This window comes from Pyrgilauda ruficollis, unplaced genomic scaffold (assembly GCF_017590135.1).
Source record: "Pyrgilauda ruficollis isolate IOZ18807 unplaced genomic scaffold, ASM1759013v1 scaffold65, whole genome shotgun sequence".
Taxonomy (NCBI): Eukaryota; Metazoa; Chordata; class Aves; order Passeriformes; family Passeridae; genus Pyrgilauda; species Pyrgilauda ruficollis.
In genome coordinates, this window is record NW_024528266.1 from 4007422 (window position 1) to 4023617 (window position 16196).

Sequence of the window (16196 nt, forward strand, 5' to 3'; positions counted from 1 at the left end):
AAGAAAGCTTTTAACACTCACCTTTCCCTTACAGAGTGGTTCTGGTTCACATACTCCTCTCCAGCTGCACTGCCACTGAACAAGAAACAGGCACACTTACACAAGCAGAGGATGCTGTTCTGTCAGAAATTAACTAGCAGCATGCTTTGTGTTTACTATCCAATCACAAACATCCAGGATTTTTCTATTTCCAGTTTTGAAGTAAAGTTTAGGAGCACCTGCTGATCTCAGGAAGATGTTCGTAGGATATTACAGTCCTACTGTGTACAAACACATTGCCTATATGGACCATTTTTCTGGTGGTTTCTTTGAAGAGAAATTAGACCTTTGACAGAGACTTCTACAGTGCTGCAGATACACAGACATGAATAAATATGTAACTATCCTCTCTTCCTACTGAAGAGCAGTTCTCACTACTCTTCAGTAGTGAGAACTGCTGAGTCATTTATCATACTCAGCAGTTCTCACTACTGAAGGTTAATACTCCTTTCTCCTTTGAATTACTTGAATGTGTAGATACTGAAGCAGAAAACAAAAGGTAATTCAAACTCCTCTTGTGACTTCCCTAACTTCAAGCAGCATAATTTCTGATGGTTGTTGTATACAGAACCAGTAATAAATTCAGCCTGTTGCTTTCCCAGCCTCCTACAACACAGAATATTTCAGAGCTTCTTTCATGGGGATGTATGTTTGCCCTAGATTTTAATTTATGTTATGATTTATACTACACCAAGGCGATTCATGCTTTAAATTACAGTATCTGTCTATCTTTTTCCTCAAATGTATGTAGTCAACTGAGCAACCCTGGAAGCTACACTTCCAAAACAAAATATTACCTCCATTATCCAGATTACTTATCCATGAAGGTGATGCCACCTACAGAACTTGCTCGAAACTTCTAGTATAGTTGCTCTACTAACTCTTCTGAAACAGTCAGCATAATTCTGTCATAATCTGAACTTTTCCAGATGCTTATTTTCATTTCCTGTTACCCACATCAAGAGATTCCCTTATCTCAAGTTTGATTTTAGATTAACACACACAATATTCAGTTTAAAGGGCAACCTAGTCAGGTTTAAAGGGCAACACTCACCCTCATAAGGAAACAAATAAACAAGAGAAAGCAGCAAAGAAAAAATATGCCAGAGAGTGTCAGTGCTGAAAGACAATTGCCATCCCTCTCAATTTCAATTGTCATGCCACTATGAAAAAAATCAGATGAACCAAGGACTAGGGAAAGATAACTGCTTCCTTGTAGTAACTAGAAAATGGACCTTTCTGACAGTCATATTAGAAACACTGGCAGTAACTATGGAAAACTTCTATAAAAGCTTTCTTTCCCTTTTTCTTACAGTTGTCCAAAGCGAAGTACAGTGGTCATACTATCTGTCCTGCTTCCAAGCTACATCAAATCCAGAGCTGCACATGCTTAGGAGATTCTGAAAATTCTCAAGAGTGATCTGTGCAAATATTTTGCCAGCAACACTACTAGTTACATATGGATGCATTAACTCATAAATTTATACATAATCTTCCCAAGGCAACATATCTTGCTGCTATGCCAAGATAATTACTTACATGGTGGACAAAGCATTCTTCCTGTAGAACACCTTATTAGCAAATGCAACTTTGCATTTTTAAGGGAGATTTCTGTATTTCATGTTAGGTCAAAAGGTCTCTGAACTGATCAAGCGTTTTAATTATCCACTTAAGAAAGTTGAGTAAAAGGTGACCACAGATGGGTTGAGGTTGAAAGGGGACCTCTGTTGGTCAGCAGCTCCAACCACCACCTGTCCTCAAGCAGGGCCAGCTAGAGCCAGCTGCACAGGGCCCCATCAAGATGGCTTTTGCGTGACTCCAAGGATGAAACTCCACAACACCTCTGGGCAACCTGTGCTTGTGTTTGAAATGCAGTAAGTTACTGTGAGAGCTGTCAATTAGTGCCCATTACCTCTTGCCCTGTCACTGGGCACTACTGAAAAGAGCTTGGCTGCCCCTTCTCCATTTCCTACAACCAGCTTTTATACAGCCAGATAAGACCCCTCTGAGCCTTGTCTTCTCCACACTCAGTGGCCCCAGCTCTCTCGGATTTCCCCTGTCCCAGGGCCATCTCTGTGTACCAGCACTGAACTTGTTCCAGTATGTCCATGTTTTTCTCATACTAGGAAGACCAGAACTGAATCCAGCACTTCAGGTATGGCCTCACCAGTGCTGAGCAGAGGGATTCACCTCTATCAACCTGCTGGCAACAATTGTCATTATGCAGCCCTGAGGGCTCTTGGCAAACTCTCTAAGACAACCCATAAAAACCTGTCTCCATAAATCTGGAGGTGAAGGCAAAGAGCCTAACACACTTTCAGAAGCCAGAGCAACTGGATTATAACCAAAAAGATATCTGCAGAGTAACTTGCTAATGGGCAGTACTTCTGAGATTAGCCAAGGTTATACAAACAACCTACAGCAAAATATTGTCTGTTACAATGGGATACAAGATGTGAGGCTAAGTGTACAGAAAATTCACATGCATTTAAGACTTCTGTTAATGACAGTGATATCCCTCATCTTCTTTGTGGTAAACAAACAGTATTTACGTGTGAGGTAAGTGTCACGTGAGAGTCAGAGCTCCAGGGAAGGAACAATACCTTGTTAAAATGATTAAAATATGCTATTCCCTAATGTGCAAGCTCTCTATATGCATAAATTCCATGTACTTTCACATGTCCCACAAACTGTGAGATAAGGCCCAATTACTAAGAGCCCAGCAAAGTGCCACAAATATGACTTATAGGACCAAGGTATCTCTCTTGTGATGAAAGGCTGAGAGAGCTGGGGCTAACCCAGATGATCTCCAGAGGTCCCTCCCAGCCTTAACCAGGCTTCTTGTGAAGCTGTCAGAGCTTGTGCTTTTTTACTGAGAGTGACTGAGAAAGGTGTTTGACACATCATTTATAAAAATTATGGATACAGTATTTCTCCAGTGAAGTGGAAAGCAGAAGATTAAATGATAAAGCAGGGGGGGAAAAAACAAATCAAACCATACCTGTAGTAGTCAACAGCCCAGAAGCTAAAACTGATCTCTCAACAGAAATGAGTGTAGGTTCTTCCTCTTTTGTAGTACAAGTATGGGATTTTTTTTTGAGTTCACTTCTTTCCTCCAACTACCAAAAAGTAACCTTATCTCAGGATGCTCCAAACACAGCATCCTAAATTCATTTCCCCCTCTTTCTTACTGGTAACATAAGGACAGATTAAAAGTTGTTATGGTTAACAGAAACTATAAGCACTTCACCTCAGCAAAGAAAGTTCGTTCTCTGATAATCTCAATCAAACTTAGGGGTATACACACAGAGTATACAAATAACTAAAAATTTCACCAACTGCCTTTGGCAGTTCTCTGCTTGTTGAGAGTCAAGCTCCCCAGAAGCTACCACCCAGCTTCCTGCCCTGCTGCACAGGCACCTCCAGGATACTCACCTGAGCCAACAGGGCCCATGAGGCAAAGCAGTACCAAAACAGCTCTCTCTCTGGATTTCTAAACTACCTTAATTCTCAATTCCCTTAGTAACAGTTCACTGCACTGAACACACACCTCCTTGCCCACTGTGCTATTAATTTCTACTTCCCAAAGTCTCCATCTGTTCTCCCAATACACCATGTTATGCATTAGGCTCCCCTCTAGTAATCATAGACACCACCACTTGGGTGACACACAACAGCAGGTTTCTCAGGGAAGTAAATAATGCTCCCATACCTGTCTGGTATGTACATCTTTAGCACCACCCATGTGATTTTAGGAGTTACTCTCTTATATCTGAAAAATATGTTAAACAGATTTTATTTAAGGTGACCCAAATACGTTCATTACTGAAGAAACTTTCTTTGTAAAGGGACACAAAAAGAACATAGATACATGAACTCTTCTGCCTGTTTTTCCAACAATAAAGAACAACCATATGCACATACAAAGAAAACATTCTAGACTACACTTCTGAAGAGAAAGCAACAGTGAGGCTAACTTTCTTGGCAAACCAGCAACCTACAAACAGAGAAGTTCATCCTCACTTGGTAAACGAGCATTGCAAAGTAGAAAGGCACTTAGCTCACTCTTAAAATAAGTGTTAATGCTGTAAAAGATCAAATATAACAAAGTAGTTTAAACCAAAGAGAAATCATGCACTGAAAAAGGAAGGCCAAAATAAGAAATTCTAGGATGACAACTTGATTCACAGTTTACTCAAGTTAATGAAAGACTCCAACTCCCACAGATTTCAGCGGGTTATGAAACAGGTCCTGCAGAGGGAAACGTTCCAAGTCACAAACAGCAATGCCGTATTTTGATACGTAATTGCCACCACTGCCTATGAAGAAATCCCTGGTGTAAAATAGAGAACAAATACAGTAATCTTGCTTTCTCATTTTAAAAATGGCATGAAAGAAACAACAAAAGAAAGTTATTGAAGAGAACTAGATTGTTCCCAGCTGTTGTCATAAAATACTACAGCTGTTCATGTCATTGCAGCTAATGACCAGTTGCACTTTTAAAAAGATTGTAACACAGTATGACCATTGTAATCTACATCAAACAAACTTGGCAAGCATCATGGAAAAAAGACTAAGAAATCATTTAAATCCTGCTTGATTTTATTTTTTAATTTCTGTTCATAGGTTGGTTTTGAGTGTTTTGGGGGGATAGGAAGGGATTTTGTATGAATGGTTCTTTATTCAAATTGTCAATTATGTTAAACTACTTACAAAATCATGGTAAATAACAGGTATTAAATTATCAAAATTGTCTTTTCCAGTAATAAAAAGATAATTCAACTAATAAATCCTGGTTTGGTTTGTTTTTTTTGTTTTTTGGGTTTTTTTTTTGTTGAAAAATTTAAAAAGGACTAAAAGTCTCAAGTTCAAAGATGACGATGAAACATCTTTTTTCTGGAGCCAAGAACAGGGTAGGCGTCACCATCTAGAAGCTTTTAATTGCTTTGTTAACTGAACTATACATGAACCAAATCAGACTTTTTCATAAAAATTCAAGTATACAAATGCAAAGAAAAGGTTAAAATAGAAAAGTTCATACATATATATATATACACACATATAGATGCAGAAAGAATTTTCAGATACAGCTCTCTCTAATGGAGCATTACTCCTTGACATACGGAGAAAAAGCATGTGTTCCCACATAAAATCTCCACAGGACTTGAGACATACTACTTCAAGTAATTTCATGGAATTTCTCAAGAAAATGAGAGAATATAGGCTCCTCTCTAGCAATGTGTCCTCCCCCCAAGATCATTCATATAGAGCTACAGACCAGAAAGAAATCACAATCCTGCGCTGATTTTTGTCTTCCCTATAGTTACCAAGAAAATAAATAATTCATGAAGACAAGTAGAAGTTATTTTACCACTTTCTCCACTTTAAGACACAAAAACACTGCCAGAGAAATTCCAAATACTTTGGAAATATGATGACCTAAACATACACTGCTTTGACCCATTTTCGCGGCAGCAGCCCGGGACTCTGTAACAAGTAACAAACACAGCTGCAACAAAAAACCTAGGACAATGAAACTTCCTGATCCAAAGGAAGAAATCATTGCTAAACATGTACTTATAGCCAAACTTAGCAACAGATAAGTTAGAAGCTGAGCCTCTTTTCCTCACTTTGGGACATCTATCTAGACTGCAAAGGATTTCTTTCCAAATGATGGTTACTTCAAAACATAAACAACCCTGAAACTTTATGCAGCCACACAGTTACTCATCTGTCACTATCAGCAAATAAAAAAAAAAAAAAAAAAAAATTTAAAAAGTAGAATTTTAAACCCTACCTTCAAAAACAAAAGTGTAAATTGAAAATAAAAATCTAATCACACACTGAATGAGACCAAAACTCTAGTTTTGGATAGTTTGGATTCTATTAATTAAGCCTATTGTACAATGCCCAGAGTGACTGTTCTAAGACTCTCTGCAGCATCGCATCTGCATAAGCCATTATTAACACATGTTATTTTCAACATTCCAATCAGAAGTTCAAAGTGCACTTCCTTTCTTATAGCAACATTGTACAAAAAGATCAAGTCTGCACAATTAGGAAGTATTAGACAAACACTGTAGCAGAATTTGCTCCATAGCAATTTTGGGTTTTTTTTTTCTTTCAGCTCTGCATTGTGCAAAAGTCAAGATAATTCTAAGTATTTTGGCCAAGAGCGATCTGATGCAATAAAATGCCTAAGCTGAATGCATCTAAACAAGTGGATGGAGTAAAAGAATATAGGATAGAATACTGTTATAACAGTATCTGTCTCCATCAGTACATGTTTTGTCACATTACAGCACTTTTTAATTTTGAAAGCTTCATTTTATTAACCCAGATATGGCTTTCTCAAAGATGAAAAAATTGCTGCTGCTTTTCTCAAAGATTTTATGCAACCCTTTTTTATCATGGTTTTTCCCTCTTTTCCACAAAGGTTTGGTACAGTCTCCATACAGACTAGGTTCTGCACCTTCTATCCTAAAGTTTAAGGTGGGGGTTTTAAAATTCACTCATCTGTGGTGAACCTCAGGATTCTTCTCAAGTATTACCAACTTCACCAAGTCTTACCCTTCATTGCTAACTAACTTCCATGTCTGATTATAAAAGCACCAAAGCACCACCTCCCTTCCAAGTTGACTGAGAAACACACTGTTCATGCTGGCTTTGCAAACCACACAAGTTGAAACTCACAGTCACACTACGAGTGTTCAACATAAATTGTAAGAAACCTGCAAGCAGCAGCTGAGCTGCAGAATAGAGACATCCTTCTGTGACAAGCTGGGTAGAGCTTGAGCAGCACACTGACAGTGGAGCTATTCACTGAAAAGAAAGCTACAGTCAGCAGCTGGCTGCAGAGTTACAACAGAAGTCTGAGAAGAAGCAGAATATACTTCCCCTATTCTCACAGGCTTCCCCAGGCACCTACAGATGCACCAAAAGGAAATACACAGTGTTCCATGAACCTCTTCCATTAAATACATGCACCCAAATCACTCAAATCTAGCAGCACTTAGGCTGCTCATCACATTTAGCAATAATCAAATAAGCATAAGAGCAATAAGGAAAGAAGAGTTTTTAGAAATGCAGGACAGGAATAGACAGGAAAAGGGCATTTTGAAACATAAGTTGGAGGGAAAGCATTAACAACCCAACTTGCTGACAAGTAAAAAGAGCTGCAACAGAAGTTCAGCACAGCTTTTAATTACAAGTAGAAAGAGGTTTGATTGATTAGACAGTTTTCAAATGAAATGTTTTCACAAACTTAGGGTTAAATACACCCTTAAGGATGATATCTACACCTTAGACACAAGCACCCCAAGACACACAAGAACTAACCATTTTTCATGTGTGGCGTCTTTCCACTCTGCTTCTTCTTTTCTCCAGCTTCAAACATAAATGGTGTTAGTTGACAATTAGCTGGAGATTATGCTAGCATCCTAAATCAATCTTAAATAAGGCAGTCATGTTCTCCTCATACAGCAGTGTTGCTGTAACAACATTACCATGCCTAAGCTCTCTTATAGAGATATCAGTCAGTTTAAAACACATTGATGACTGTCAAGGAGGTACTACTCTGAAGGTGTTATTTCAACAGTGGCAGCTTTCTGGGGGAAGAGTAAATAGGGTGGGAATTAGTTCAGATTTTTACCTTTAGAAGAATGATTTACCATCATAACAGTGCTTATCGTCTTCCTGGTTTTCCACATATGTTTTCCAGTCTCTTCCCTCCCTCAGTAATTACAGGAAACCATTAAGTATGTACTTGGAGTTCCACCTCCAGCAATTACACATCTCAGTCTAGAACCCAAGTGGCAGACCACTCAGCAAGCCACACACTTAGATGAACGTGTATACTTAGGCTGCACATGCAGTACAATGGTTTTCAAAACTGGGGTGATACTTTCCACCATTACTGAGTAGACATAAAATGATCTTTTATGGGGGAAAGTCAAGGTAAATGACTGATTATTAGAAGAGGAAACTATTTGAGTGTTCAGCTGAAGAACAATTGTGAAATAACAGCCTGTATTTGATTCATGAAACCACATACAGAAGAATATAAGAAGGCACCTTCTCATGAAGATGATTTGAAGTGGCTTTTACTTCAGAAACTTGTGGCTTCTTTTATGGCATGCTTACACTAAGAGTTAAGCAGTATCTCTCCATCTTAAAATACTTTTAAGGAAGTACTTTTTTTCCACATTCCTTGAAGCTATGAATAAGAACATAATCCCCACGATAAACTGCTTCAACATGACTGAGAAGCTTAAAGTAAGTTAATACTCACACTTAAATGGGGTACCAAATTTAACTTATAGTCCTGCTTTTGTACTATAAGTAGGAGCCACTCAGCAAAACATAAGAAACTGAAAAAAAAAAAAACCAAAAAAAAACCAGGGAAGATGAGCTGGGAGTATCCAAGGTACAGGTACTTATTTATTGACATTACCCAAAATTAGTTTTGATAGAAAATCCCTTTAGAAATACCAGACAGAAAACACTGTGCTGAGTTCTAGAAGTCTAGAACTACAAAAAAGATAATTTAAAATATCAAGTTAAATAAACAAAGGTAAATATATTTTGCGTGTGTTCTTCCTGCCACAACCTGCACTGAAGTGCAAGCATATCCACACAACAATTATCATCTCTAAATGGGATACATGTGATGGGAGTAAATACCATTCAATTTGGGTATGGATAACAGAGAGAAAACAACTGTTCTCTTCAACATCCTCCTATAGAAAATGACCTCAACTGGCTCATATTTTCCAATTAAGTTGAATGCTGATATCATCCAGTATGTGCTCCTCTTTCAAGATTACGAACAGTGGTATTAAAAGCACCAGCTCCCTACTGAGGCTCAGTCAAAAAGAGCAGGCAACAGAAGGCAGCTTTAGCCAATGTGGAATTCAGAAGCATACAAAAGGTTTTTAACACACAAACAGGGCAATTTTGTACCTCACTTCATATCAGTCCTATGACTCGGCATACTCAGCAAGCCACACTCATCATACAGAGCATGAGAAAAGCCTCCCACCTATGCAGTGCAGCAATAACTCTGTAAGAAAGGCACCCTTCAGCAATTGCACAATTTTCCCCCTATGCCTATACAGCAAAAGACTTATTTCACTAAAGGGCTTATTTACAAAATGATCTTAATGACTAAGAGGCTCAGTGAGTTCATAAATCACAACAAATCACCAGCTTTATTACACATAGTCATCAAAGACTGTACTTTGGTTTTGTTTCAGTTCCTCAGCACCACACTCAATCCCTCACGAGCTTTACACACATCCCACATACACACACAGGTTTGCACAACGTAAAACATACAAAGACTGCAACACCTAAGTGTCATCCAGTTGATAAAATCTATTGGTCTTACAAATATTAACTTAGTTTTGACACCAGGTAAGAACAAATCAGATACATACATAATAAAACATAACACAGCAACCTTGTTTTCTTTCCTTAACAACAATATCTCTCCAAGTATATTCAACTGTTTTCTGCTCCTAGGTGCCTTTCACACAGCTCATTTCATAAGATACCAGGAGATTTGCAGCTATGGAGTTACTAGAACTGAGGTGGATGTACACCTGCTCCTTCAAATGAAGGTCATAGTGGATAGGGATCCCCAGTTGTACTAGTGCCACCTTTCTGGCATAGCTCTGAGTGGATTCTCTAGTTAAAAGTACACCTTTAACCTAGATGCAGTCTTCCTCAGGACAAGCAGTATATTCCTAAGTACTACAACAATAAATTAATTAAAAGTAAAGTCGGCTTTCCTATGCCAACAGAAACAGCTACAAAGCAATTCCTTCTTTTTCCTCATGAGGATCAGAGAGACACAATCTTCATCCTCAAAAGAGAGGCATATCATCCTTTACTGTATTAGACAGTTATAACTATTTAAGTAACCTTGGTCCTTGCCATAAATAACCAATACTCAAATTTACATCAAAATATATACCAAATTCACCAACATTACAGACATTCAGGTCAACACAATTGCTCAAAAACTACTGAAGCACTTGCAGGGCACATCTATGCTGGAAAAATTGAACTCACTTCAGAGGGAGACAGAAGCAGGCTTCTGCAATTCACCAGTGCTGGACTCCCGCCTGGAGCACAAGCCTTTGATGAATACACACAAGTCTCCCTGGACTAATGGGAATTACCAATGAAGTTTAGAGTTTCTATTATTGACAGCAATTTTACCTCTCACAAATCTGAAATTAACACTGATGGTGACATATCGATCGTGAGCTGGCATTCATATTATATTACAAACAACTTTCAGCCTGCACTTTAGAAGAGCATTAACAATGACACGGTTTGAAATTCAGAGACAGCAGTGTCTGGTTTTATTGTGTGTTGTCAATTGCTGATATAACCATGTACACCTCCCCAGGCAACGCACAAGAGCAAAGGACAACACCAAGGATCACAAGCCATGGCTACAGCCCTTCCAAACAGCTGAGATAGAATTATTTCATTAAAACTCCACTTCCAATAAAAAAGCACCAAACAAAAAAAAACACACAAAAGCATACAACCATCTGACCTACCTAGGAAAAAATCAAAACAATGACTGTACCTAACTAATCGCAACATTTCCAAGAAATACTGACTTCACTTTTTTTTGTACGACTACTCGAGTTGACTTTCAAAGTTTTTATTTAAGATTACTATGCTTTAGTGCAGTATTCCTCAGAGGCACTAATGCAACACTAAATGCGTTGAGGAGGTCAAGTAACATGATACATGGCTTTTCCTTCCCCATGGGTGGGGTTCAAATCTTGCTAATGTCAGGAGTGAGCAAAAGCTGTTGACATCAGGCAGCTGAGCCGTGTGAAATGCGCGACTATCCTCAGTCCAGTTTTTCCTGGACAGGTATTCCTACCTTCACAACAACAACGAAGCCCACACTCTGGCTGGCAAGTCTCAGGAGTTAGAAACAGCATATATAAGGAATAGCTTCCTCAGTCCTGAAGAAAGACACTAACTTTTAAGACCACTCTGTTCAAGTGAAAACTGCACCATACCACTAACAAAAAGGCAAGGAACTTCAATTAATAATAAGCACATCAAGTCAGCACCTCCTGCAACAGTATGTTGTCTGAACCTTGATCCCACAAACTTCTGAATGCACCTGAATATACAGTTTATTGTATTTGCAGTCAACAGACCAAAGTGCTGCTCCTCCACAACTTGACAAAATCCAGAGTAAAGATGAATTGCGTAATTTGCATCACAATATGCATACCATCTTCAGGAAAGCACCAGAGTAAAATTAAAGTACCTCTCAAACCATAACTTCATTCTCTGGATTAATTTTACTTTTTTCTTTAGCTCAACAAAACAGATGGTTTTGTCAGTTTTAACTAGAGGTAATTTGCTTCTGGAAACTTAACATTACACACAAACCTGAATTTCATCTTTACACTTCTCATCGTATGACAGTGTAAGATATGCATAACAAAGCCGGAAGACCAAGATGTTAAAAACATTAGGGTCTCCCAAGCCTTTTTCCCCTCATCCCAAAAGCATGTTTTATTTTTGAGTCAAATCAGTTCAAGTACAATTCATACAATTCAAAAAGCAAAGAAAAATTAGTGTGAGATTAAATCCTCACCTATGGAAATACTCCACTTCTCCGTATATTTGAGTTTTTTAAGCACGAGAAGCAAAAAACGAAATCAAACCCACAGCAATCCCCCAAAGAAGCAGCTCTCAGCCACAAGCAATTTGCACAAAGCTGCTGGAACTGTAATCCCCCCGAAGCCCATCCCACTGTTACGTAACAGTGCCAAACCAGGATTTTTCACCAGCCACCTGAGTTACTGTTAGTAGGAAACATCTCCTCTCACACACCAGCAATCATGATTAAAAAAAAAATTAAAAAATCAACAAAGTATAATAAAATCAAACCAAAAAAATCCTACACAGGCAAGTAGAGGGAAAAATTTAATGCAGAGACTACAACCATATTAAAGGCATTTCCTTTAAGTAAGGTTTTATATGACATTCTAACTTAGAAGAACTTAACTAACTTGCTTTCTCAGGTTACACCTTACCAGTGTTAGAATATCTGGTTTTTCTCCCTAAAATAACAAGACTTCAGCTACTTAGATAGGTGCTCACAACATAACTTTTTATTTAATTATTCTGTATTAATTTGTCATTGCAAGCCCATTTCAGTTGTTCATCTCAAGAGACAGAAACAACCAAGTGATCTTTCCTTTATTACCACCAGTTTCTCGAGTTCCTCAATGCCTATATGAAGGCAGTGTGAAGTACCTATGATGCAGCAAAGAACAATCCTATGAACAATCAGTTTACTGTGTACTACACTCTTTTGGATGCTATTTTAAGAGCTTAAAAGGATTTCAGTATTTAATAGAGGCCTGAACCAGTTAAGCAGATCTTCACATCTACACTGAAACACTGACATTATGAGACAAATAGTTAGCAGGAGCAATGGATGCCCAAGCAGCATCTATGTTCTTTTTGCTCAAGACTTGAACTCAGTTTAGCCAAGTTGATTTCTCTCTGAGCTGCATTATAAAAGTATTTAACTACATATTCTGCTAAGTTTTCTTACAAATAGTGGTTTTAGATGTTTGAGACATTTACATGTGGGAAAAATACAAAGAGCAGTTGCTGACAAAATACATTTAGATGAGCTGAAAGCACTAGAGGTTTTGTAAATATCTTCTAGGTAATAGAATAATTCCTATTCATGACAAACATGGTCTTAAACCAAAGGAAGTTCTGCCACAGCAAAGATCAGGACGTTTGGTCATGTACTAGGACCACGTAGATTAAGGAAATGTAAAAAAAAAAAAAGATACTCCATAATCTCCTAAGAGGATGGCCATTTGTTGTTTCTATCAGCTAAACACAGGCTTTAAAGCCTACTCTTGGGGCGATATAACAGACTGAAACTTAAATTGTAAATATTCCAGATATTACAAGTGGTTTTCTTAAAACTCTTGCAATTACGTTTCTTGCAACATCTGAATACCTACACTTTAGAGGGGCATAAAATGAAGTAAGAGGGGGAAAGGCATAAGATGGTAAATGTAAATATAAGCACAAAACCATAAATAACACATCTTCCCAAATAATATTTACACTGAGTGTTTCATTCTGGCATACACTCATGTAAATACAGAAGTGTACGTATTTCAAGGCCATTTCCATTTCTAGCTTCCCAGGATCTGGACACATGCATGCTGCACCTAGGATCTGTGCTGTCCACCGTAGCATACGGGTTATAACCTAACTGGGTGAAATACACTAGAGCTGGGTACACTTGGCTGTGTGCCCAGTGCGGAAGGAAAGAAACAAGCAAAAAAACAAACAAACAAAAAACCCAGACCACTAAATACACGTGCACTTCCTACACACCGAGAAATGCACATGTGCAATTTACATCAGGCATCACCCCAGTAAATAAAACCTTGGTCTGTACTGCGGGGCACAACGTGTTGTCAACCCAAACTCTTAATTTGTTTATACGGCCGAGGCTGGCGGCACAGGCGCGCCTCCGAAACAGAGAAAAGATCATGGAGCCCATGCGTGTTTGTGCCGAGCACCCTCACGGCCATCTGCACGCACACGCGGGAGCACGGACACGGTACGCCCGCCGGATAACTTCACATCCTAGCAGGCCGGGCCGTCAGCAAGAGACGGCGATGGAGGAGGAGGAGGAGAAGAAGGAGGAGGAGGAGGAAGCAGCCCTCGCCACCTCCCACAACGCCCGCGGCCCGCTCCCCTTCGCCCGGCATCCCCGCCGCGGGTGCCGTGGGGGCGGCCCTGCGGGAGCGGGGCACGGGGGAGCCGAGCGGCACAACCGGTCCCGCAGCAGCGGCGCTCGGTGTGGGAGCGCAGCCCCGGCTGCTGGCGCGGGGAGGTTTCCAGGCATCCTTGCTGCATGCGGGGAGCAGAGCGGCAGTGACAAGCGGCGGCGGCGCAGCCTGCGGGGGGGCTACGGGGAGCGCGGTCCGGAGAAGAAGGAGGAATGGGGGATGCCCAGAGCAGCAGGCGGGCTGGGGGAGGGGGCCGAGCCCTGCCCTCCTCTCCCCCAGGCACCGGGGCGGGGGAGGAAGCTGGGGCTCCCCCTCTCTCTCACGCCAGCCCTGTGCAGCGCCTACAAGGCGGAGGGGGGGAGGCGGCGGGGGGAGGAAGGGGGGGAAATGCTGCAATGTAGCGCCGGGCAGGCAGGCGAGGGAAGCCGCAAACCCTCCACTGGGGCCCGGCGCAAGCCCCCGGGCCGAGCCCTCCCCTCCCAGCTGCCGCGCCGCCGGCAGCCCCGCGGTACCTGCCCAGGGCGGGGAAGGGGGCACGGACGCGACCCCTGCAGGGGGCCCGGCGGGAGGACCCGGCCGAAAGGGCGGCGGGGGCGCAGCACCCACCTTTCACCACTCTGTCCGTCGTCGATAACTTGGGATCAACGGCCTTATGCTCCGACATGTCCGGCGGCCGGGGAGGCGGCGAGGCTCTCCCGCCTCGGGCAGGGCAGGCGCGGGCTGAGGCGGCGGCGGCCGCTGCGGTCACGGCTCCGGCTCCTCCGCTGCGGTCGAAGTTGCCGCGTCCCGCCGCCGCTCGCTGGCTCGGCTGGGCTCTGCCGCGCGGTGCCTTCCTCCTTCGTCTTCCTCCACCCCCGTCCTCCTCTTCCTCCTCCAGTTAATTATTGCTCGCTTTCAATCACGCCTCCGGGCTGTGCAGGACGGCTCGCTCTTTCCCCCCCCGCCAAAGACCCCGGCGACAACACCCGCGGCGGGCGGCTGTCAGGCAGCGCCGGCAGGAAAAGCCGCGAGTGGACGCGGGCAGCAGGAACAGCCAGGTTGCACACGCAGCGGCCAGCCCTGCGCTTCCTTCCTCCACGGCGCGCCGCTCCGGCTCCTCCCGCCGCCGCCGCCGCCACCACCACCACGGCCGCCGCCGCGCGGGACCGGGATCCGGATCCGTTCTTTCCCGCCGCCCCCCGCAGGGTCTCTCCCCGGCTCGCACCGACACCGGCCGCGGCCCCGCGCGCCGCTGCACACGCTCCGCCGCGCAGCCCCCGCGCGTCGCCCGGCCCCGCCCGCCCGGCTGGCTCCCGCCCCGGTCCGGTCCCGCCCGGCACGGCCTGCGTGTGGCCGCGGGAAGCAGCCTACTACCTGCCGCTCACGGGGGCGGCGGCTGCGGGCCGGGAACCGCGCCCGGTTGGCCGCGCCTGCGTGCCCGGCCACCCCGCGCGGGTGCGGACGGGTGCGGAGCGCCGGCCGCTCCAAGCGCCTGCCCCGCGGGATGCCCGCCCCGAGGTGCGGCGTCCCCGGAGAGGTGACACGCAGGTACCGGGGCTGGCCTGGGCGAAAGGGAGATCTTCTTAAATAGCATCCTTGAGCCGGGGGTTGCTGATCCATCCCCTCGGATAAAGGAAAAATACATCCATCGCGCCTAGCTGTGTGTCTTGCCCAGCGCATCTGGCACACGCCAACTTGGGGCACGGGCTGGCGCAGCCTGCCGCGCTCGGCCTTAGTGCTGGGGCACCCCTGTCCCCGCAAATGGGCCTGCGAGGACAAGCGGAATGGCCAAACATGGGTGAGAAGTGTTCGCCGCCCCCAGCTGGAAGAAAGACAACAACTCTTGCTTCGTGTTTCTTAGAGGATCGCAAAGTACTTTACATCTGTGAAGGTGTCCTCCACCATTCCAGACAACATAAATATTGTTACGGGCTTGTTTATACATGTTGTTCAGGAGGAGCTATTCCTGACTAATTTCATGACTAATTTCCAGAATAAGGCTGGGCTGTTCCGGTTTAGTTTAACACCGTGAGTTTTAATTAAAGAGGGCATACCTGTTCTGGAGAGGGATGTTTACAGAATTGAGTTGAATAACTTCTGTGTAGATGAGCCAAGAATCAACAGACACCTAACCCGACTTCTCATTTCCCTCTGGGGTGATGTACACTATAGCTTTAGAAAGCCACAAGAATATAAGATGGCAGTTGTGACACATACTCCCTGCTTTGATTTGCCTGACATTTTTAGGGGACGTTTTGTTGGCTGTCCTTATGGTATTTTCTCTGAGCATGGGAAGACATTGTATGTGACTGACATTTAGTAGAACAGCATGAGTTCTCAGCTTGTTCCAATAACTGT

At 42.9% G+C, this 16196-nt stretch overlaps 1 protein-coding gene across 1 annotated transcript in view; it reads right to left on the bottom strand.

Annotated features, from left to right (window-relative positions):
• PPP3CA (protein phosphatase 3 catalytic subunit alpha) overlaps positions 1 to 15126 on the bottom strand; it is a 170145-nt gene extending 155019 nt beyond the window's left edge. The window contains exon 1 of the mRNA XM_041484246.1: positions 14466 to 15126. Within this exon, the coding sequence (XP_041340180.1) occupies positions 14466 to 14523 (58 nt within the window). The 5' untranslated portion in view covers positions 14524 to 15126. The remainder of the gene's footprint in view (positions 1 to 14465) is intronic.
• Between the last annotated feature and the right edge of the window lie 1070 nt (positions 15127 to 16196).